The sequence below is a fragment of the Artemia sp. Qi Xiang Cuo genome, chromosome 7, assembly GCF_049724085.1.
Source record: "Artemia sp. Qi Xiang Cuo chromosome 7, ASM4972408v1, whole genome shotgun sequence".
NCBI lineage: Eukaryota > Metazoa > Arthropoda > Branchiopoda > Anostraca > Artemiidae > Artemia > Artemia sp. Qi Xiang Cuo.
In genome coordinates, this window is record NC_142800.1 from 74,337,716 (window position 1) to 74,363,757 (window position 26,042).

A 26,042-nucleotide genomic window follows, 5' to 3' on the forward strand; every position below is an offset into this window, starting at 1 on the left:
CATACAAAAAGTAATGATATAAATGAATAAATAAATCTTAAAGCGAGCAATGCTTAGATTGAATATGAAATGATATTTAGATTGAACTGAATATGACCTCCTTCTCTCACTGTAAAAGTCTAAAACCTACTGCGTCATTGGCGCTTTACTGAAAACCAATTTTGTGACAAATATTTTCTTTTGTACTAAATATTGAAAATAAACATTAAAATTATAGTAACATCTTGAACTGATGAGCTTTCGGCAATTAATATCATTATACATCAAATATTCAGTTTAATTTATTAGCTCTTTTTAAATTTGTTTTAAAAAGACGAATATAGTTTCCCTACAAACAAGTGATTGGATACTGCCTCCTTTCCTAACTGTAAATAAAAACCAAAGCCTACACCGTCCTTGGCGCTTCACTGAAAACGTTTTGTATCGCAAACATCCTCTTTTCCAGTTCCTGCAGCATTTAAAGTAGACATATAATTGAAGTGAAATAAATTATTGAACTAATGGTTCTTTAATCAATTGATATAATTATACATCAAATATTCAAATTGATGTTGTTTATACTTTCCAGGACTGTTCAAGACGCATGTAGTTTTCTGTAAAGCGCCAATGAAGCAATAGGTTTTATACTTTTACAGTGAGAGAAGGAGGTCATACCCAAACTCTTGTTTGTGGTTATTTTTGTTCGTTTCAAGCTTGATTTGCATATTCAATTTAAGTTTTACTCGTTTTAAGATTTATTTATTAATTTACATTAATATCTATTGTATGTTTGTTTGCATTGATTGTTTATTTAATTTCTGTTCGTTTTAAGTTTCATTTGTACTTCAAGAGCAAAATATTTTTTTTTTGTTTTAAGCTTAATTTTCATATTTAATCTAAGCATTACTCGCTTTAAGATCTATTTATTCATTTATATTATTACTTACTGTATGTTTTTGCTATGATTGTTTATTTAATTTCTGTTCGTTTTTGGTTTCATTCCTTTTTTGATATTAATTTCCGGTCATTTTTATGTTTAATTTTAACAGGTATTCGTATCTGATGAGCTTAAGTTTAAAATTGCCTTGAATTTTATTTTAAAAACTTATATTTTTCAAAAGTATTTTTTAATTATTTTTTTTAGTTTTTGATAGCAGAAAATTTCAAGTTTTTAATAATTCCTTATTTAAAAATCAAACTTTAAAAAAAAATCAAATATTCATCAAAGTATCAAAACTGATATCAAAGTAACAATATCAAAGGGAAAAAATGGGTTTGTGTGAACCTCAGACTTTTTATTATATGATGTTTGAACTATTTTTCACAAAATTGCTATCTTAACATCTTTATCAGGTGAGTTTAGGGAAAAAGGGCGTAGGGGGACTAGATTAAGCTTCGGTCTGTTTTGACTCTTTAAAAGTGAACTAGAACTTTCAATTTCCAATCAAATGAGTCCATTCTGAAGTTTATACGAGCATCCCTTCCATAAGAACCATATATGCCCCCAGGGCATAACTTATAACCCTTGCCCCTGAAGAGTGTGGGGGGAGTGTCCTGCTCAAACATATAATTTCCAGAATTTTCAACTAGGTTGAACAAAATGGCTATATCAAAATTTTGATTGGATGTGTTTGGGGAAATGGTGGGCGTGGAAGGGATGTCAGTTGCCTTAAAATCACTTTCGACTATTAAAAAGGGAACTAGCCATTTAAATTTCCAATCGAATGAGCCCTTTCTGAAGTTTCTACGACAATTTTGTCTATACAAAACCTTAAATGCCCCCAGGGCATAACTTACAACCCTCGCACTGAGGGCTGTGGGGCAAGTGTCATCCTCAAAGATCTAATTCCCAGAACTTAAAACTACGCTTAATAAAATGGTTATCTCAAAATTTTTATTGGATGTGTTTGGGGGAATGATGGGCGTGGGGGGGGGGCAGTTACCCTCCAATCACTTTCGACAATTAAAGAGGGCACTAGCCCTTTGAATTTCCAATCGAATGAGCCTTTTTGAAGTTTCTACGACAACACCTTCTATAAAAACCATATTAGCCCCTAGGGCATAACTTAAAACCCTTGCCCTAAGGGTTGTGGGGGAGTGTCCTCCTCAAAAACATATTTTCTATCTGGACATCAGCTATGCTGAACAAAATTGCTATCTCAAAATTTTGATTGGATGTGTTTGGGGGCGTGCGGGGCGTGGGGGGGATATTTCCCCTCTAGTCACTTTTGACTATTAAAAAGAGCACTAGTGATTTCACGTTCTAATTAAATTAGCCTTTTTTGCAGTTTTATCACAACACTTTCTATTAAAAAATTACTTGACCCCTGGATATAACTCACAACCCTTGCCCTGAGGTTGTGGGGGAGTGTCCTCCTCAAAAACATATTTTCTATCTGGAAATCAACTATGCTGAACAAAATGGCTATCTCAAAATTTTGATTGGATGTGCTTGGGCAAATAATGGGCGTGGGGGGGGGCTAGGTGCCCTCATATCACTTTCGACTATTAAAAAGGGCACTAGCCTTTTGAATTCCCAGTCGAATGAGCCTGTTTTGAAGTTTCTACGACAACGCCTTCTATAAAAACCTTATATGCCCCCAGGGCATAAATTAAAACCTTTGCCCTGAGGGTTGTGGGGGAGTGTCCTCCTCAAAAACATATTTTCTATCTGGAAATGAACTTTGCTGAACAAAATTGCTATCTAAAAAAAATTATTGGATTTGTTTGGGGAAATGATGGGTGTGGGGGGGGGCTAATTGCCATCCTATCACTTTCGACTACTAAAAAGGGCACTAGCCCTTTGAATTTCCAATCGAATGAGCCTGTTTTGAAGTTTCCACGACAACGCCTTCTCTAAAAACCTTACTTGCCACCAGGGTAAAGTCAAACCCTTGCTTTGAGGGTTGTGGGGGAGTGTCCTCCTTAAAAATATATTTTCTATCTGGAAATCAACTACGCTGAACAAAATGGCTGTCTCAAAATTTTGATTGGAAATAAGGTGGGTTTTTATTTCCAATAAGAAAATTATTGGATATTAAACAACAAAGACTTTTTTTTAACAACAAAGTTTTAGCTAGTATTTTTGTTTATTATGGGGCGTTAACATTTGTTTTTATGTTTCAAATTTCTCAGAAGTGTATAACAAATTTTAGCCAAAGTACCAGCGGACTTTCATTGATAATATTACTATTATTTAACTATCTTCTATTTCTTACTTTTTTTTTATCTATCCCACTATCTTTTAAAACATGCTTTAATTTTTCTTTAATATAATTTAAAAAGCATATTTCCACTTTTGCCAGAACTCACGGAGGAAAAAAGTAATTTTACATGAAAATATGGTACCTAGAAGTCATTGATCATAGATTTTATTGGATTACAATTTGTAATTTCTGGCGAGGCTGACCCAACTGGATGAAGTCTTAGGCCTCAAAAGGCCATTGCCTCCACACCCCGGGTAGCTGAGCTTGCAGGTTACACCTATGACCTCCACCTCAAGCCAGGACTTGAGACTAGCAACACAAGAGCTCGAACCCACGCCCCAAACGAAATGAGATTACAAGTCCAGTGTGCCATCCGCACGGCCTATTTATTAAGAGAAGATATCTCAGAGGGTTGTTGTTCTAGGTGAATGAAACTTTCAGGAATGAATATGCCATTTTAAAGTGAAATTAGTAAGCAATTCAACTAATGCCCTATTTCTACTTAACTGATTACTCCATCTAAGACTCGTGGCGTCTTTTTAAGCTATAAACACAAATTAGTGGAGAAATCATGAATCATTTACAGATAAAGCTTCAAAATCGAGCCTTAATTCCCGACATGAAAAAAATGACCGATTCTATACTCTACAAAAATGTTCAAAGTGGCAAGTAGAAATAGATGCTATAGGTGAGAAATGATACACCCAGAGTTCGTTTAGTAATTCCTCTGTTTTATCACAAGTACAAATCTAAGCAATTACTTCATCTGCAATTAACTAATTATGGTTTTTGTGAGCAGCGGTAATTTTTTACCCCATACAGATATTTATAAAAAGATCATGAAAGCAATAAAGATAAGGAACAACAACGTATTCCTGACATAGAACGGATACCAAACTCTACACCTGGCAACAATGTTCAAAGTGGGTAGCAAAAATGGAATGATAAAAAGAAATGATGCCCCTAGAGTGAGTTCGAGCATCCTTTATCCGGCTAAGCTTAACTTCCACGGATATAATCTGCTAAAGTTACCTACAACTACTTATCCGGCCATGTGTTAGCTGACATACTTATAGACAACTCGGCGAATAACAATGATAATCATATGTATTTCAACGCAAACACAGTTTATTTCAAGATCCCTGACGGTGTGTCACTTTTCCCTATTACTGTCACTTTTTTCTCTGTCTCTACTCCCATTATTTTTTTTTATTTTTTACATGATGAAATTGTCTGCCTACACATGGCGTCACTTATCCTGCATGTTCTGGGGTTCGAAGATGTAACTAATCGGACAACTAATTTAGAATCTTTCAAGTAGCAACCCTTCTGGCGTCTGACACCGGTTACGTCTTTTTAAACGCTAAGGATAAGTGACCTTAGTACGCTCAAGCCCACTTTTAAACACTGTCCAGCAATGCCATCTGTTTTATCACAGGATTACCTCATCTATGCTTAACTAATTACCACTTCTATGAGCAGCAGTGGTTTTTACCGCAAACAGACGTTTGTGAAAAGAAAATAAAGGACAAGAAGGAGATAGAAATGTCCCGTGGTTTTGCAGTGGGATTGACCTCAGCTTGATAATACAGGACCAATAGTTCAAATTCAGCAGCAGGGCCCTAAATTCAATTCCAGTGACGAGATTATGCGAAAGCGTTTCAATACTAACCCAAATAAGAAGAAGAAGAAGGAGAAAACAATAAATTAGAAAAATCAAACCTTTATTCCCGACATAGAAAGGATGATCAATCCTACACTCTGCAACAATATTCAAAGTAGGCAGTAGAAATGGGGTGAGATAAAGAAATGATACACCCAAACTTTGTCCAGTAATGCCATCCATATTAAGAACTTTCAAACCATGAGGAGCAATAGTGGCACCATTATTTTGCACTTTCTCTTTTTGCGCAAGCTCGTCTGAAAAGGTGAACCCTTGAAGATGGGGCTGATCTAAGCCAGTTACTTCGTTCGGTAAGAAACGGATCTTTGTTCCTGAAAAATAAAAAGGAAACTTTAAGTCAAGGGTATACAAAATTGAAACTATACAAAGAAACTTATAAAATAACAAAAATATGCCAAAATTTAGTACAGCATTGAACTTTCACAGTCCATAACGGCGGTGCTGATCTTTATTTCATGGCCCTTTAGCCAAGAAGTGCAATGGGGGTTAAGAGCCAGCCAACCTGTGCTTTAACATACCCTTTCTGCTTACATTCCACCTAATTTTTCCAGGTACCCATTTAAAGCTGGGTTGACACTTGCCGAGCTTACAGAGTCACGCCACTGACCAAACCAAATAAACGGTCACACCAGGAATCAAACTCGCCCCCTTTGGACAGAAGATTCCAATTCTAGCGAGCTACCCATTCGGCTACGACGGGTCAATTGCATGCCGAAAATGGGAATCCAATCAAAAACCTGGGTTGATAAGAAAAGGGCCAACATTTTGGTGTCCTAGTAGAGTAATACCCATAAGCACCCAATGTTACTGAAGCCACATTCTCAATAAGACTGAACCAATTGAGATTTGGCTAAGTGCTAATTTGGGCCGGTCAGATTTTTCAAAGAACGAAAAATTCTGATTGGCTAAGAAATTCTGTTAAAAATTCTGATTGGCTGACTGTAGATTAGCACTAGCTAAATCTTGGTATTGCTAAAGTTTCATTGTCAATGGGGTAGAAGCTATTGATAGAAATTATTAAAACTGGAATCATAATTAATCAAACTAAGTTTTCTTTTAACATTATCACTGAAAAAAATTTTGAAGGGAAAATAGTCATTAACAGTTTGGTCATTAAAAGATTAATGCAAAACAAAAACAATTTCTGTTGAAAAATAGATTATTGCAAATCTGTAATTCATATAAATTCAAAAAGAAGGTATACACAGCGTATACTTTAAACAGGTATAAAAAACGTAAATTTCACTGGAGAGCAAAAAAAAAAACAGAAAAAAGTACCAAATTTTCTGATTATTATTGACGAACAGCTGTTTGTAAAAGTCTTTTATCTTCCCTTAAGAAAAAATACAGATCTCAAAAGGTCCAAGCTCAGGCTCTTTTCATTTTAAAAAATGAGATGCATTGTATTTTTGGAAACGAACCATTTAAGAACAATTAGAATGAAGGCATAAAAAAGCGGTACTAACCAAACGTATTTACATTAGCTGAGTGAGTTATAACTATAATTTTGACTAAAAGGACCCCATACCGCCTTCTGGGTTATCGCAAGTGAGGTAACAAAGGCTAAAGTTACTTTTTTATTTGCTTCTTCAATTAGACAAAATTAAGACGGAACCATTCCCTATGATTTATTAAATAAAAAAAAACAAATTTTTCCAACTTAAAGTAAGGAGCAACATTCAAACTTAAAACGAACAGATATTATTACGTATATAAATGGGGTTGCCCCCTCCAAAACACCTACATCGCAGTAACAAATACAATGCGCAAACAATGGGCAAATTTTATAACTTAAAGACCTTTCCCCTGGGGCTTTTGGGGATCATGTTATATCCAAATGCATAGTCATTGGTTCTTTCAACTATGATGAACAAAATGGCTATCTCAAAATTTTGATCAAACGATGTTGGGAAAAAAGGGGCGGGGAGGGGGCCTAGTTGCTCTCCAATTTTTGGTCACTTAAAAGGGCACTAGAACTTTTAATTTCCGTTCGAATGAGCCCTCTCCCAATATTCTAGTACCATTAGGTCGATACGATCACCCCTGGGGAAAAAAAAAAAAAAAAAAAAAAAAAAAAAAAAAAAAGTAACCGTGTTCTTTCTTGGGGCAAAAAAAACAAAATTCCAAATTTTTTCAGATAGGAGCTTGAAACCAATACAGTAGGGTTCTCTGCTACAATAAATCTGATGGTGTGATTTTCATTGAGATCAAATGATTTTCAGGGGTTGTTTCCCCCTTTTTTCGAAAATCAGGAACATTTTCTCAGGATTGTAACCTTTGATGAGTAAACAAACTTAATGATATTTTTATATATTTGAAATCAAAATAAAAAGCCAATTCTTTTGATATATCTATTAGTATCAAAATTCCGTTTTTAGAGTTTCGGTTACTATTGAGCCGGGTCGCTCTTACTTAAAGTTTGTTACCACAAACTGTTTGATTAATTCTTTAATCCTATATATAGCCAATAAATAGCTTAGTAAATAGATGTCATGAGATAGATAGCATTAAAAAAATTCGCAATTAAAAACTGAAATTAGGGAGGTTTGTTTCAAATATTTTTTACCTAAAACCAATTTAATCATCTTTAAAATCTCGCTGCCCCACCAATACCTTATACTCATACTCTGAATGATCTCCATACTCATACTCCTCTCAATAAAAATCTTACATCCAGTTACTTAACTTATTTTAATTGTTTTTACACAAGTGAAATTACCGACAACCTTGTGATCCTCGGGCCCCGAGTCACAGACTTCAATTCTATCGCGTCATTTTTACCTATAAATTCTTTTTTAAGTTTATTTTAGCAACAACAAAAAATCGGCCATAAATTCATTTTAAAGTACAATAGCTCTTGGGCAATACTTTTCAGTAAAGAGGAATTCAGATGCCGAATCTGATACGTTTCTTTTATGTGTGTCAAATCTCTTGATTTACTATTAGCTTAGTATGTTTTGAATCTTAGTTGCGTACATATCTTGTGTCTTAGTATCTGTTCGTTTTTTTTTACTTAAAGTTAATTCATTTTTACTTAAATGAATCATTTATTAAAAATTCAAAAATGATTTTGATTTCCCAAATTTAATCAGAAAATACACAACCATTTTCGCCCTTGGCTAGCAATATTATGGGTTCGAATCGAGGCACATCGAAAAATGGAGACCTTGCAGTTTTCAAGCATAAAAATAATAATAATTTATTTTTAACCCACATCATACACAAAAATGATAATTGTGGAGTATAACGAAAAAAGGAGATAATACACTACATACATGAGTACATAAAACTTAAAAACTTCACAAGAGCAGAGTAACCAAAGAAAAGAAAAACATTCAAGATACAAAACACAAAAAAATGAAACTATAAAGACAGACCAAGACTTAATGCAGCAGACCAGGACTTGATGGAGCATCATTTAATGATTTAGAACTTCATATTTGAAATGTTTGAATATTATCTGTTCATGAATATAACGAATTTAAATTACTATTGCGGAAAGATCAGGAAAGATAAACCAGAAATTTCAGATACCGGTAATAGTCAATCTTGATCCGTTCTGAATCACTTTTATTGAAAATACTGCTAACACCAGCATAAGAAAGTACTGAATGGTCACAAAAGCCACAGTACAGTCTGGATTAAGCTCGTCTTCGACATTCGGTCTTCAAAATTCGTCTTCTAAAGTACTGAATGGTCACAAAAGCTACAGTACAGTCCGGATTAAGCTCGTCTTTGATATTCAGTCCGATTTCCAACAAAACTGCTAACACCAGCATAAAAAATAACTGAATGGTCACAAAAGCTACGCTACAGTTTGGATTAAGCTCGTCCTAGATATTCGGTCTTCGAAATTCGTCTTCGAAAGTACTGAATGGTAACAAAAGCTACAGTATAGTTTGGATTAGGCTCGTCTTTGATATTAAGTCCGATTTCCAACATTTTCGAATAACGTACCTTAAGTTTTATTTTAACATCCCTAAGAACTTGAGACCAGAAAAGGCCAAGTAATCTACAAAAAGTGAGATCTAGGTAGAAAAAATAATTTACTTGTGGAACAAAAAAAGGTTACAGTTCAAGGAATCAGATGCAATAACACCGTTAAACTCAAGGTATTCACATTTATCTACATTAAGAATAACCCTAAGAACACGTTCTTTCGAGCAACTAACTGGACAGAACATGACAGGCCAACTTGAAAGCGGCCAACACGACGTGACAGGCCAAATCATCTGCATAGGATAAATAAGATAAGTTTGGAAAACCTGTCTAAAAGGTACTTTTAATCCCAGGCGGTACACTGGCAAAAAAAATGCGGTAAAAATACGAGATAAAAAAAAAAACTCCACCTTGCCTAACTCCACTAAACACAGGGATATGTCCAAACAATTAAACAAAGCCCGACTTGAGCTGCAAATAGGAATGCAAATACCAGAAGTTCAAAGTCACTGAAGCATTGACCCCGAGGTGATGCAAAGCAAACCATGTTTGCTAATGGTAAACACTATCAAATGCTTTTGAGATATATAAGGTGAAAAAAATGAAGACTATAACGATATTGACTAACCTTCTTACAAATGTGAACTAGCGCCCAATGAGCATGTTGACAACTATGATGTTCCCTGAAACCAAATTGATTGATATCCTGTTTAACCAAATCAGAAATATGTCTGCAAACAAGATTAGAATATTGGAAGCTACAGTGATGACAGTGATCAAATATGTTTCTGAAGCATGGGCGATCATTGATCAAATATGTTTCTGAAGCATTTGCAAGATGTTTTCCAGAAAAATTGCCTACGGATTGTTCTGGGTACCTGGCTGACTGACGGTATTTCAAACAGTAGGTTTTACGAAAAGTGTACTTCAATCCCGCTTTCAATGGCTATAATGAGTTAAAGGTTGAGATGGTTACAGCACGTTCTGCGGATGAAGGATGACATATTGCCAAAGATTGTCCTTTATGGGAGATTCCCGGGAGAAGGTAAAGAGGGATGCTTTGAATAGATTAGGATGGAGGAGGAGCGTGCGTAGCTGTATTGGTCTCAGGCGGCTTGGTGCTGCGGTGAGTTGTTAGTAGTAAAAGTAGTAGTAGAAATATGTCGGAGCAATAGTGTCAACATGTGGATAGTCTTTGTTCACCATCCACAACCTTTATCTCTCGGGGCAAGATGTGTCTTTTATTGCACATGCTGATTATAGTATTTTGTTGAGTCGTTCTAAAGCTAGTTTAATCGATAATTTTAATACCTTTTCCAGTATGCTTAAACATAGAGGCCTTCTATCATTGTTAAAAAATGTCAATATTTTCAATGACAATAACCGAGCTGAACTAATTTGCAACAGGAGTACTTCATTCCCGGTTTTTGATACTGCTCTTTATTTGGAGTTACCTTATTGTGCTTCAGCTCGAAGTTTGAAGTCAATACTAATTTTAAATATTCAAGAAAAAATAGAAAGGCATGTGGCTCAATGACACGGCTTCGAGGTATCATACCGTCGTGAAATTTTAGGTTCTCTTTTTAGTGCAGTTATCCTCCTGCATTTTCTCTACCCTGTCCTTCTTTTCCGAGATTTTATAATCTGCAATTTTTCTTCAATTTGCGTTTGCTATTTTAAATATCGTAAATTTTTACTTGGTTTTCCAATTTGAGTTAGTAATAACGAATTGGTTTTGAGATTCAAATTAAAGAGCCGTTGGAATTGGCTAGGATTAAGAGGGATAATTTTTACCGTTAATCTGAAAAATTTTTCTTTATGCATAACCTTTTCCTTTTTTTCCCCAGAATTTAAATAATGTTTGACTTTGTATTGTTGTGTGTGTTTTTTTACATATTTATTTTTTTACATCTTTGTTGATGCATTTCATTTTGTATTTTATATACTTCTCAATTTTGAGGGAAATAAATAAATATATTCTCAAAAAGCTTATTTAAAGCGTACATACTACTGCAATAAGCCTGTAAGAATGGCAAATACTTCATAATTAATTTTCCAAAAGGTATGTGAAACGGGAATATCTTTCCATGGAGGCACTTTTCGTGAGGGGAGATAATTTTCCATGGAGGGGTAGCTGAATTTCCAGGTAATATTCAAAGACAATCAAACGATTGTCAAAGACAATCGTTATTTTCAACTGAAAGTAAGGAGCAACATTAAAACTTAAGATGAACAGAACGCATTACGTATACGAGGAGGGTTGTCCCCTCCTCAATACCTCGCTCTTTACGCTAAAGTTGTTTTTAGAAATGAAAAAAAAATATTGTTCTAATTAAACGGCTCTATTGTTTCAGGAGTCATTTTTAAAGAATGAAAAAAAAAATAAAACTTTAGCATAAAGAGCGAAATACTGAGGAGATCGCAACTCCCCTCGTACAGTTAAAAATTTCTGTCCGTTTTAAGTTTTAATGTTGCTCCTTACTTGGAGTTGAAAAAATAGTTGTTCTTTTATTTAATTATAGTAAGCGTTTAAGAATTCTCGCACGTCACTCACAACATAGCTGATGCCAAGAACGAGAAAACGCACAGGAAGATTCAGCAACAGCAAGCCAAGCGTAATCAGATCAAGAGACCAATTGTCATTATTCCAATCCTGTTTAACAATTTACTTGTTAAGATTAAAGGCCATAGCTAAGGGTCACAAATTAAGGGCCATGACTAAGGGCAATAACTGAGATTTGAGCTAGTTTGAATTTCAAACAATAGAGGTAAATGATCATAATCACGTTCATTTATTTTTACACAAAGTTCAGAAGCTTGAAGGGCTGGCCAGCAGATTGCATGACCTAAATTCGTAACGACCGAATGTTATGCATATTGGAGTAGTTAGTGTCTTTCTTAATACTATAAGTCAAGGGAAGAGAATTTATAAGGGTATCTGTTCGACTATATAATATGGATATATCGCAATTCATACCACCTGCTAGCAGCCACGTATAACCCCGAGATTCAATTTCATACATCAGAGACTGAAGTTTGTCACATGACTTGGCACAGTTTGAAAAAAAAACTAAGCCATCCTTCTTTCATAAGGCAAGTACATATTGATCAAAACTGTATCACCAAGACGAATGGCTAAAAACAATCTAACGAATAGTAACAAATAGGTGATAAAAGAACGGTTCGGTCTAAAAAAAAACAAGACAGGCCACCAAAGGGCCTGGCATACGTGCTTGGCGTAGATACAAAACAAAACATGATCAGCACTTCGTCAGTTTTCCAAAGAAACTGCCTAATGATTGTTCTGAGTACCCGGCTGACTGACCGTATTTCAAACAGTAGGCTGTACGAAAAGTGTGGTTCAATCCCGCTTTCTACGGCTATAATGAGAGAAAGCTTGTGTTAGCTAGGGCAAAGTTTGTCCTTTTCGGCCAACCGTATAGGGCTAAACGGAAATCAAAACTTCCGCAGTTGGAGTGGGAGAATGTCATAAAGGAAGATTTAAGAAAATGTCAACTTACTGGGAGGGTGTAAAGAGGGAGTCTTTGAATAGATTGGGATGGAGGAGGAGCTTGTGTAGCTGTGTTGGCCTCAGACGGATTGGTTCTGCAGTGAGTTTTTAGTAATAGTATTGTAAATGGTGTTAACAACAGCACGCTCATTACATTGGTTAGACATAGATAGTTTCTCCCAAAGCACTGATTTAGCTTCAACAATATCCACAGAGTTATAGAATTCAGCTCCCAGCTGAAGTATAACAGCATCTTCAACACCTTTCCAAATGAAACTGTTGAAAATTTTATGACGGGCAATACTCAAAACAGTTCGAAAGTTCCAAATCTTAGTCCATTTTACCAAGCAAGATTAAAATCAAAAGTTAGCAAAATTGCTTTCAAAAGCAAACAAATGAAGATAACCGGCTTATTCAGATTTATATTTCCTTGGTAACTAGGTCACTGGATTAAGTAAGTCAGGAAGAACTATAATCTTTTGCAAATTATCAGTAATAGTTCTAAATCCAAAAAAAAAAGTATTTACACAATGAACTTTAAATGAATACTTAATTGGGGGGTTGGGGCAAACAACTTGCAAAAAATAATTGTTACGAACTATTCACATAGAACATGTTTACATAGAAACATATGATTTCCCACAAAATTAGAAAACAGGAATATCAAGCAAACTTCAAATAGTTTGAAAATTTTGACTTTAAAAATCTGTAAACATATAAGGTACCCAAAGCCTAAAAAATTGGAATCTCAAATGTACATACAGACTAAAAAAAAGCACGAAGCACTCACAACTTAGAATAAGGTACAAAACCGCAAATCTAAAATTTGTTGAATTATTTCTTAAATTTTGCGATTAGGAAGTTTTAATTTTGAAAATTGTCAATTTCACGCTCAAATTCATCAACATATTTCTCCATCATTATTTGAAATTGTTTTAAAAATTTGCCGAAAACTGTAGATAACCAATTTCCTCTTAGCTTGCAGAAATATATTTTTGAACTTGTTACATTCAATTTTGTTTTTAATGACAAGAAAACACCTATCATTGGAAGGAAGGTTAACCTTACCTGACTCAAAACACAGCCACACACAACCATTCCACTGATCATGCTGTATTTCTTCTTTAAACTGCACTAGCAGTTCATCTGAGGATGGTTCTGGCTTGAACGAACTTGGAAACTCCTCAAACTCCGTCTTTGTAGTGCATGAGGGGGGAGGACTCAGGTCAGAAGAGGCATCTACAGGCGTGCTTTGAAAAGGTATATACACTCTGGAAAATTGTGGGGATGTTCCTGATGACGTAGCAGGAGGAGTCATCAATTCATGACGAGTGTTTGCAGATGGTGAAAAAGGACCAGGAAACGGCGATTTTGGGAGTTTTTGCACGTAATTAGTGAGTGATGATGGAGATGGTAATATGTTTGGGGAGCTTATGCTGTAGGAAGACCTCCTAAAAACAGAATTATCAGCTACTTGGTGCTATTTTTATTCCGTATTTTTGACTTAATACCTGCAATTAAGTATTTTTTTTTGCCAATATCAAACTGCCTTTCTATGAAGAACAAATAAACGTTCAAATGGGGCAGGATCCATTTATTAGACAGCAAAAGTAGATACAAAAGTCTAGATATTTCAACCATATCAGCAGAAACACTAAAGTATTAAAACTAACATATATGTGGGAGGGGCATTACCCCCTTACAGCTCCCATGAACACTAGATAATACTAAGTAGTAAACTAGATAATCAGGTTCTGGTCAGAAATCCTAACCCAGAAAACCAAGCATTATTTTTTTCATAAAGGCATATACACAAGATAAATATGTGGGAGGAGATGACATCAAGTTGGGTTTTTTTTCCTGCTTAACTGAATTCAAAAATCTCAATAAATTACAGCGCAGCATAACCATACTCTATGCATTATCATAGACACTGCAAAGAGCAATATGTCACCTATGTGTATTTATTTTTTGCCTTGAACCCCATGGTTAATGAAACTTGAAATAGGGCCCCATTGATTGCAACTTACAAATCATATTAAGGATAGCCTACCACTTCTTTAACATAGGGATATTGATAGATACTTTTAAATAGAAAAAAAAAGTGAACATGGGTCCAATTTTTTTTAGATCAGTTAAGCAAGGATAACTGTAGGATATAACGGTTCAAAAACGAGCAAAAATTACACCAAATGAAGAAAAAAAAATGAAATGAAAAAACAACCAAATGAACAATGAGACCAATTTTTAAACAAGCACATATTACAGTATTGCCAATCAAACTTCACATATGACTAGATTACTTTTTGCCCTTCACTGGAAACAAAATTTGTTTATTTCAATTTTTTTTCATAATATTTAAAAATTGAACATCAGTCAAACTTCCAGGAATTCTTTTTTATATCAATAGCTTTGTAACAACCAGTTTTATGCTATTAATCTAACATGTAGCATACTCTCACCTATGGGTTTCTTACTTTTAAATACATTTCCCTTGAAATGTATAGAAAAAAGGTTGGCTAGGCAAACTTTCAATTCAACAATCTATTTTGGTTCAGTAAGATATACTAAAGAAGATAACAACTAATAAATATTAAAGAAGAAAATTTATATCTTAAGAATATAAATGATCTATGCTATTGAACTCTCTAGCCAATGAACCCTCGAATGAAACAAAAATCTAGTAAATTAACTGGTAAATTCATTATTTTATTTTGTATAAATATGTCAGTTTTAATTTTAGTGCTTTACTATTTCTACTGATGACGGTCGTTGCATAGATGATCCCAATATCTAGACTTTTGTATCTGTTTTCAGTGTCTAAATAAATGGACTTATCCCCATCTGAAATGTGATCAATCTAGCATACAACTATATTATCAACATTTCTTTTGCAATTAGAAGACAGAGAAGATTTTTTGCCATATTCATTAGGAATGCATTTTACATTTAGGCAATATAAAAAAAATTACATCTCTAAAGAGATTGGGACTAAGGAGGAGTGTACACAGTTATTTTACCTCAAATGGCTTTGTACATATATATATATATATATATATATATATATATATATATATATATATATATATATATATATATATATATATATATATATATATATATATATATATATATATATATATATATATATATATATATATATATATATATATATATATATATATATATATATATATATATATATATATATATATATATATATATATATATATATTATTCGAGGTGATCATTTGTACATTATCACATATGATACAGATGTACAGTATCATTTGTACATTCGAGGTGATAACAAGTCGTTGGATTATTTATTGGATAATTAGATCTACTTGCTGAACCAGTTTGTTTTGTATTGACTCATGACCTAAGCTTGTTTTTGGACTTCTCTAATTGAATCACTCTAAAATCCCCGATTGTTTATCGGAGAAATTATTACGTTGAAGCTATAAGATTTAGATAATTTCGGAGACCACACTGCCTTTCCATGACGATAAATAAAAGTTCAAATAGGGATAAAATCCTTTTAATAGACAGTGATGATGATAACAGTGATAGAAATTCACAAAAAAGACACCAGATATTTTGGTCACATATACAGTGACCGTCATCAGTAGTAAAACTATCACTTGATAGTTTTACTACTGATGAGTTTTACTACTGATGACGGTCACTGTATATGTGACCGAAATATCTGGTGTTTTTTGTGAATTTCTATCACTGTTATCATCATCACTGTCTATTAAAAGGATTTTATCCCTATCTGAACTTTTATTTATAGCTATAAGATTGAAAACAAAAGCTTATGTAGGACTGTGGTATATGTACTGTGAACTGTGTTTCTGCTATTACAATAATGAGTGACGACAATCTTATATTCTGAATTACATTTGTTGGGCAATTAAAGCCGGGAATAGCTCTGACAATATAGCCGAAAAGCAGTGGAATTTTTTTCAGAGGATTCGATTGTTAATGCTAAAGAATTGTTGTGGCCTCTGGCAGGAATTTCTACTCATGTTACTGTGCGAACAAAAATGATAGACAATATTTTGGATATAATAAAATTATTTCATGCGTGTGAAGATAAAAAGTCTTGTTTGCCACGTTTTGTAATTTTCGAACCCGACGAAGTTCCAATAATCACAGGCGAGATCACGGCTACTGTTACCAGAAAAGTAAATGAATTGTGCGTCAAGTTTAAAACTTTGTTGAGTCTGGTCCCTCTTCTCATGTTCCTGCTCCTCCTGTGTGTGTTGCTGGGCCTCATTCTACTGCAGCAAAATCGTCATATGCTGTAGTCTTAAAGAATCCCCCCAAAGATCTACCAAACCCTAAAGCGCGAAAAGCATATTTAGACAGTATATGTGGAGATAATAGTTCAAATATTGTCGAATTAAAAGCAAGAAAAACTAAATGGAAACTTTTTTTTAACAACAAATGTGCAGCGGAATCACTCGCTGAAACAGTGAGTGTAAGAGATACAGCAGTAAATGCAAAAGTAAAAAGCCCTTCGTTTTTTGGAATTACTCATCATTTTCCAAATGAAATTTCAGCTGAAGAGATTTGTGCAATGATACCAAATTTTGTTAAGGCAATACAGATGGGTAATACTCGATCCTGTCAATCATTTGGTTGTGCAGCTAAATCGTGCATTAGTCCTCCAATCAGTTCGAGGTACGGTGGAAGTCATTCGAATTCTCGGGCTAATCCTTGCCAAAATGCTCAAAAATGTGCTGTGTGTGGATCTGTTAGGCATCCATGCTACAGTATTAAACGCCAGAAGCCCAGGAAGTTTTGTCTAAGCAATGAATTTCGATACATTACGCATATCGTCATGGACCCTAAATGGTGGTGTGATAAAAAACTACCATTATTGGAGAGATTGTTGTGTTTTAATGATACAGTCTATTTACAGGAAATTTCCTTTCAATAGAAGCCACCAGTATCCTCGAGTTAAACAAAGGAGTGAAAGCTTTTGTGGTTCCTGCAAAGTCATCTGTAAAAGGTAGACCATCTGGTGGGGTGGCCATCTTAGTTAGTGGCGCATTAAACCCTGTGTTATATAAGACATCTGACTTTTTCATTGCTGTTAAGATCCATAAGACAATCGTCTTCTCTGTGTATATGCCTACTGACTATAGAAACGGTAAATCTGAAGTGAAATTTAGTGGGGCATGCAGTAAGCTTCCTAATTCTATTAGGAGCTGTCTTAGTCAAGGTTTCGAATGTATTCTTGCCGGAGATATGAATTGTGATTTAACAAATAATAATAGTGCAAGAACCCAATTATTGTTAGCCTCCTGTGATGATCTGTGCCTGACCATCAATGATTCTGACTTTACTTATGTACATAATTCTGGCTCTACCTCTTCTCTTGATTTTATGTTAAGTTCATTAATGATTGAGAGGCATGGCAAATCTCATGTAGATCTGAGTGTTTGTGCATCAGATCATTTTCCAATTATAAACAGTTTTAAAATAATTAAAGCAGCTAATGCTGGTTACACCAAAAAGTGGATTACTAGAGAAGATTGGAATAAGATTGATCCTATCCTCTATCAAGCTATGTTAGATAATATTCTAGATAAGATCAAAGTGCATTTTCAGTTGCTTCAACAGAGTGTGCATATACCAGATAAGGAGAGACAAGTGCTACTTAATATTTACTGCAGTGAAATAACTCATGCTTTACTATATGCTGAAACGGCTGCTGTCCCAACACGCAAGGTCAAAGTTGGTACTGAAATTTCTAAGTGGTCGCAGAACCCAGTTTTGAGTGAAGCTGTCATCAAGCGAAATTTTGGATTGGGATATGGAATGATTGTGATCGGCCTAGACCTGGCGTTGTTAACCAGATTCGTCTTTATAGTAAACATGAATTTGGAAAGCTTTTATCTAAGCATAAATGAGACGTTATTCATGAGCATAGTGAGAAGATTAGTCAGGATCCAAATATGGTATGGAAACTACTTAAACGAAAAAGTAGTATTATAAAGTCTGAAACTACTCCCCCAAATGAACATGATTGGTTATCTTACTTTACGGCTGAATTCTCAACCCCTGATCCTGTGCTCAAGGATAAGTTTAATGGGGAGCTTGATAAGTGTTTTATGTTGTGTAGGTCTAGGTACAGTTTTGTTGTAGGTGTTTCTAATCTTGTTTGTTCTATTTTAAAGCTGAAAAAGAAGAAATCTAGAGGTTTTGATAAGCTATGTGGTTTACATTTAGTTCATGCCAGTGATAAATTACTTTAACATCTGCAGCTACTGTTACAGATGGTCTTTAACTCTGGTCTTGTTCCACATTTATTTTGTAGGGGGGTAATTACACCAATACTAAAAAAGGGGAAAAATCCATCTGACTGTTTATTGTACCGTCTTATAACCGTGTCACCAGTTTTATGTAAACTAATCAAACTACTTGTAGTGGATATGCTCATAGATAAGTGTTCTACTCCTGACTCACAGTTTGGTTTCAAAAAGGGGGTTAGCCGCGAGAATGTACATTATATTCTTGCTAATGTAATGGCAGAAGCACATGACTTAAATGAAAGATTTATACTCGCAAGTCACGACGTGCGCCGGGCTTTCGATTCGGGGATGCATTTCTAGCTACTCCTGTTGGCTCTTAAACGCAGGGTTGACCAGTCTGTGATATTAGCATTTAAAAATATGTATAAAAATCTTCAAGTACAAATTAATTTACTGTCAAATGAGGGTCCAGTTTCATCTTCCCAAATAGTCCAAGTGAAAAAGGGTATTAGGCAGGGTGCAATATCATTGCCTCTTTTTTATAATAACAACATTATTGAAGCGCAAAACTATGTTAAACCAAGTTTTATATTTCTTGGTGTAGATATTATGTTATTAAATTATGCAGACAATATTCTTATTATAAGTAGATCTTTAACTCGTATTGAAGAGAATTTTGATATTCTTAATGAAATGTATGGAGGGAATTGCCTGTTGTTTAATTCTAGTAAAAATGAGTTCATTGTTTTTAATGGTGATTCCTCTGGTGCTGTTTGTAAATTTGGAAATCGGCAAGTTATAGGATCTAGTTCCATCATGTATTTAGGACTGCCAATAAGCTCAGATATAATTTCTACTCGCGCTGGCCTACTTTGTAATTTTTCAGAAAAAGCCAGGAAAGAACTTCAATCTACATTCTATAAATTTTTAGAGTTTCTATTGAATGTTCCTCTGTGAGCTAAAAGATTCATTTTTAAGTATGGGGCTGCAGAGCCAGTTGCTGCCATTTTGAAATGCTGAGCCAAGTTTCTGAGATCCTTAGATCCATCTAATAGCCTAAATTTGGCAATTAGCCCTACAGTTACTCTTTATTTTAATAGCTATTTATTTTTAATTGATTGTTTTCATGTGTTGTGTTAATTTGTTGATTCGTGTCCCTTTTTTATTTTTTCTATTATATCTCTTTTGCTCTATTCATGCATTTTGTATGTACTTTTTTTTGAATGAGTTAATAAAAATTATTATATATATATATATATATATATATATATATATATATATATATATATATATATAAACTCGGAAGTCAAGCAGAGTTGCTTATGTAATTGCATTGAAAAAAAAATAAGAGTGCTAAATAATATGTAATTATTTTCTTCTATATATATATATATATATATATATATATATATATATATATATATATATATATATATATATATATATATATATATATATATATATATATATATATATATATATATATATATATATATATATATATATATATATATATATATATATATATATATATATATATATATATATATATATATATATATATATATATATATATATATATATATATATATATATATATATATATATATATATATATATATATATACACACTATATATATATATATATATATATATATATATATATATATATATATATATATATATATATATATATATATATATATATATATATATACATATATCTGGCATCAATGGCTACAACAACCTTTGCCTCACTAGATGACCACATGGACAAGCCCAATTGTCAGACCATCTACCAAAGTAAGAAACACCAACAAAGAGTAAGTCCAACTTTTTCTGCTTTTATTACTAACATTGACTAGCTTACTAACAAACTGAATGAGCTGAAAACTGTTGTTTATTCAACAAATTATGATCCGGTTCTTCTGACCACAGTTTGCCTAAAGTTTAGTAGCATTAAGTTGGCTGAATCCCATATTAAGTTCTCTGGATATTTTGTTATCTTGAATTTACAGTCACCAAATTGTAGATGTGGTACATTGGCGCTTGTCAAAGCATCCTACAGCACCCAACAAATTAGTATATCCTGAGACTCAGATTATGTGGAAGCTATATGGTTTGATCTCACTGATCACAACAACATAGTGGTAACTCAATTAGGCTGTATATATAGGAGCTCCTCTGCCCCAGATCAGCTTGAAACAGAAAGAGTGACTACAAGTATGCTTTTTAATGCAACTGGGAGTTTCAAAGGGAATTTACTAATAGCTGGTGACTTCAATTTCCCCATCCTTCACTTGAGAGAAAGCTTCCTATTCTCTGAGTGCCTTCATGATCTGATCCTGCCTTGGATAGTTGAAAAGCCAACCAAGTATCAACTTTTCTAGAGACCAACCCTCCTTGATTTGGTATCCCTTAGGAACAAAGAACAGCTACAAAGCATAAGTTACCCTTTAGGCAAAAGTGATCACCTTGTCATCAAAGTCAATTTAGCCTTACACAAGATAACAAATGATTATATCAAGAAGACATACACCAACTATGCAGCAATCAAAGGAGAGTTGAGTGGCATGGACTGGGGGTCTTTGCTTCAAGGGGAGGTAGATCAACAGTGGATTAGTTTCCAAGAGGAGCTTACAATGCTCCAGAAAAAACTCACATCTAAAAAACTCATGCCAAAGCCATTCCCACACATGACCCCTCAGATACATAGAGAACAAAATCAAAAAAGCTGATACTGGAACAAGTATTGCAAAACTAGGAAAGATGATGACTATGAGAAGTTTGTAAAAGCTCAAAATAAACTACAAAATTTCACTAAACAACTGTATTCAAACTTTGAATCCAAACTTGCCAATAATAGCAAGAGGAACCTCAAAAGGTTCTGGAACTATGTATACAGCAAAGATCATAGTAGACATTCAATAATGAAGCTGAAGAAATATGATGGCATGGTAGATATTGACCTGTGAGAAATTGCTGAGTTACTCAACAAGCAATTTGCACCAGTGCTTACCAATGAGCCTGACAGTCTAGCATATGGTGTACCAAACTTTATGCCACCTATCATGATTTCTCTGGGGTTCTGCATGGAAGCAACATGAAGTGCTAGATGTTAACAAGTCAGCAGGGCTAGATAACATTCCCCCAAGGGTCCTAAAAGAACTGGCTAATGAGATCTCAACTCCACTATGTCAAATATTTCAGAAGTCCCAAAACTCAAAGACTGTGCCTTTGGATTAGAAGAACTCTCACATTAACCCAATATTCAAGAAAGGTGACAAGACAATTGCAGAGAATTATCAGCTGATCAGCTTAACCTTGGCTGTAGCAAAAACCCTGGAATGCTTTTTGAATGTCAAAATTCTGACACATCTTCTGTCCAACAGTATACTGTCACCAGAACAGCATGGCTTCCTTCTGGGAAAGTTGGTGAGGACACACTTAAAACTTGCAATATCATCACTGACCTTTTGGAGAGGGGAGTACCTGTTGACCTTGCCAAACGATTTGACAAGGTGCCCCACTGATGCTTTAGGGCCAAATTATTGGCATTTACCATCCACACTGATGTAGTAGAATGGGTGACAAATTTCCTGAGAGACCAAGAGCAGCAGGTCTGACTTTTCACCAATAACAGTGATAAAGTATTCTCCAAGCATGTGGCATTGTCAGTGGAGTTCCTCAGGGTACCATCCTAGGCCCCACCCTCTTCCTCATTTACATAAATGATATGACAAACGAAGCCACAAATAACATCACGCTTTACACTGATGATTCTAAGCTTTTTGGACCAGCCATTTAACAAAGCCTGCAATCAGACCTCCAGAGAATCCAGAAGTGGACCAGTGAATGGCTGCTCAAGTTTAACACCAATAAATGCAGCGTCCTCCATTTTGGCAATAACCATACTCACCACCAGTATACTGTGCATGACCATAAGTTGCAATCTGATACTCGGCTACAAACAAGTCATGAAGAACAAGACTTGAGAGTACTTGTTGATGAGCTATTGAAGTTCCACAGGCATTGGCAACAAGTGGTGTCAAAAGTCTAGGCCTGCTGAAATGCACTATCACCAGCCACACCTGTACTGTCTTCCTGAGACTTTACAAAGCTATTGGACTTTTCAGGGACTTTGGAACATGTCTGACATCCCTCTCCTACAAGCATGACACCAGAATAACTGAAGGAATTCAAAGACATGCCACCAAATGCATCATGGGTCTGCAAAATATGTTGCATGATAAGAGAATGGAGAACCTAAAACTACCAATGCTGGTCTTCAGATATCACAGATATGATATGATGCTGACCTACAAATATAACAGTCAACCAAACAACATCCTCTTCATGAAACATACAGGTCAACACAACACTAGAGGACACTTGCAGAAGCTAGCAAAGCAAAGAGTGAAGACCAGAATGCACCAAAGCTTTTTTACCAAGCTTTTTTCCAACAACTGGAACAACTTTCAAGACAAAACCATGACTGCACCCACTAGTGCCTCCTTTAAGTCAAGACTTCACAAAGACAGGAACAACAAACCATGGAAATATAAATGGGACAGCCCTTCCCTCTCAGCTGCCAACCAATGCAACATCACTTGGCCCATATCACAATGACATTCCAAATTACTATCATTGACACGGAGCAGAACAGATCCAGCTTGGACCTTATTTTGCTCCAAAGTTCAAATTAAGGTAAAATACATTGAATTACTACAAATTACAAAGAAATAGCTTCTGTATTTAATAAAATGTTTGAAAAGTAGTTTTGTTTTTAGTTAGGCAAGTAGGCAGAAATAGGGACTATTTTTATAATATAATACTATATACACTAGTAGTATACTCTACAGTATAGTACTTAATTGCTGGACAATGTGATGCAAGGTAATTTATAATATTAAAAAGCAAAGTTTTTTTTTCTGCTAAAATATTCTTTTTTAACATTGGTGCTTTTAAGAACTAAAATCATTATTCTAGGCTAATCACTACAAAAACATTCAGATATCTAACCATAAAAGATTCCTGGATCTAGCCTATGTATTACCAAAAAAAAAAAAAAAAACAATAGCACACTATAAGGACTGCTGTGTATCATTTAAATATTTTAAATTATCTTACTGAAACTTTCTTAATTGAAAACTTATTTACTAGCAAGCTACTGCAGGCCTTTCCAGGTAAACCAAATTGTTGATCAATAATCATAACAACAGGTTTGTTTATCAACAATAATTTTCATGATGAAACAAATTGTTATTATTTTTGGAAATAAATGACACCATTTTCAAAATTAACTGAAAATGGTTTTGCCATTTATAATTAAACTCATATTTAATCTTGTAATTTTCGTTGTTTGTACTGTAAACTTTTTCATAGCCTAGTCAAATTGTGAATTTTTCCATAGAACACAACAAGATTTCTTCACTACCCTTTAAAGAGAAAGTAAAATATAGGCCTACTTCAAAATAAAGAACTTTCTCATGTCTTATTTTAGGCATTCTCATTTATGGCAAGCTAATTGTTTTAACTGTCACCAGAAAATGCCTTAGTTCATGAGTATGACCTTATTTCTTGTTGTTTGTTTTTTAAATCAGATATTGGTAAATAACTGTTATTTATTTGAGTTTTTACAGGTTGTTATTTGGTAATTTGCTCAGGTTATCTAATATACAGCAATTAGAAATTAAATGGCAATATTAGTTTATAATAGTACCTAGTTCATGAATTTCACTAGATTTAAAATCAAACTATGCCTGTTTTATTTAAAGTTAAAACCATGATTTTAAGGGCTAGTAACTGCTAGGCTACTTTGTTCTACCAGACTCTTTTGGTAATAAAGCAATGGCTGCCTTTCTAAGGAAAAACAATAGAGAAATTTGAAAACCACTTTTAAATTTTCAAAATAGCCTAGGTTATCTATTTATATCATTCTTAAAAGCAACTCAAATTATCCTATCCCTCCTAATATGCAAATAGGCTATAGCCTAAAGCCCAAAGTATGTATTCTTTATGGATTTCTTCCTTGCATGATGCCAATGATGATGTTGTTCATATAAAAATAAAGATAAGTAAGCATTATCAACAGCATTAAGTGAATAGAAAAATCCTTCAAGAATACATAATTTGGGTTATCTACTTGTACATTAGGGGGGTGAAGGTAGGACAAAGTGAATTACTTTCACAAATAATATAGAAAAATATTTTTTTAAAGGTTTATAGCCTAGTAGCATTCAGTGTTTTTTTTTGTGGAGAGAAGGGCAGTGACTCCATCAGAACCCCTTTTAGTTTTTAGCCCAGGCTATTTGTACAAAAACAATTTGTAATTTCACTCATTTAACCTTGACACTATCTCAACTGCCTTCCTTGAAGCTAAATCGTATAAGTAGGCAAAGCCTAGCCTATGATGTAAGCCTAGGCTTATTTGCATCAAAAAAGGAAAGATGACTTTGCAATTATTCTTTCCCCAAATAATTTCAAATAAAGAGACCTTTTTCGAATTGGCAAATGCTTTTCAGAAAAGCTAGGACTATTGAGTGCATTGGCTGGCTCAAGGATCAGACAACTGCAGGCAATGGTGCAAAAAGCGTCATCATGAAGCAAGGTACAACCACTTAGATTTAGTGGTGGTGGAATAGGTTTTTGTCTTCTTCCAAAATCATTTTTGGATCTCAGCTCTTCAGATTCAGATGAGTGGCTCGTTGTAATTTGATCCATCTAATATGAGTAAAAATCTAATATGTTTGCATTTTAAATGGTTTTGCTATTTTAATTCGCTATGGTAAGAGCTTCATAATATTAGGCTAAGTCTACATTCGGCATTTTCTGGAAAACTGGGCCGGAAACCTGGGAGGCAGGTAGCAGTCTACACTGGTAAGAATAAGCCTTGCTTTATTGGTAGGGCCTCTGCACTCTACACTACAGGGGAACTATTCTGCACCTTTATCGAAAGATGTTATGGATGCACTGAGACACAAGTAGAAAATGAATCTGGGGTTAGGCAAATGAAACTCACCCAAAATTCTGTGTATTTCCTCGTAAAATTTCCAATCTGTAATGTCTTGACTTCCCGTTCCAGAGTCACTTTTTCTGGGCTTTATTTCATTATAGTAGTCCCTCAAATACTGCAGCCCCATTTTAATCTCCACAGGATTCCTTTATGGGAACAAAGGATTTCGACTTGATAACTCCTTTGCAATGGCCATATGAGTTTGAACTTTAGGTCATATTTTCCGTAGGTCATCAAATTTGTCCTTCCAAATATCAACTACTGAGAAAGTCTCTTCATTTGACCTTTTGGGAGAGTTTTTAGAAGCCTTTTTGTCTACTTTGGTGAACCCCATGGCTTCTTTTTCAAATTTAGTGCTTACTAGAGTTGCCAGAAAACGGAACAACCCATCTTCACCATCCATTTTCTGGCATGTTAGCCCATTTATTGGCGTCTTTTTAA

The 26,042-nt window shown here is 34.4% G+C and overlaps 1 protein-coding gene across 1 annotated transcript in view; it reads right to left on the bottom strand.

Annotated features, from left to right (window-relative positions):
• LOC148950676 (HMG box-containing protein 1-like) overlaps positions 1 to 25,319 on the bottom strand; it is a 57,019-nt gene extending 31,700 nt beyond the window's left edge. The window contains exons 1-3 of the mRNA XM_089092556.1: positions 25,083 to 25,319; positions 13,388 to 13,770; positions 4,908 to 5,180 (exon numbers count right to left, since the gene is read on the bottom strand). Of these exons, the coding sequence (XP_088948682.1) occupies positions 4,908 to 5,180; positions 13,388 to 13,770; positions 25,083 to 25,309 (883 nt within the window). The 5' untranslated portion in view covers positions 25,310 to 25,319. The remainder of the gene's footprint in view (positions 1 to 4,907; positions 5,181 to 13,387; positions 13,771 to 25,082) is intronic.
• Between the last annotated feature and the right edge of the window lie 723 nt (positions 25,320 to 26,042).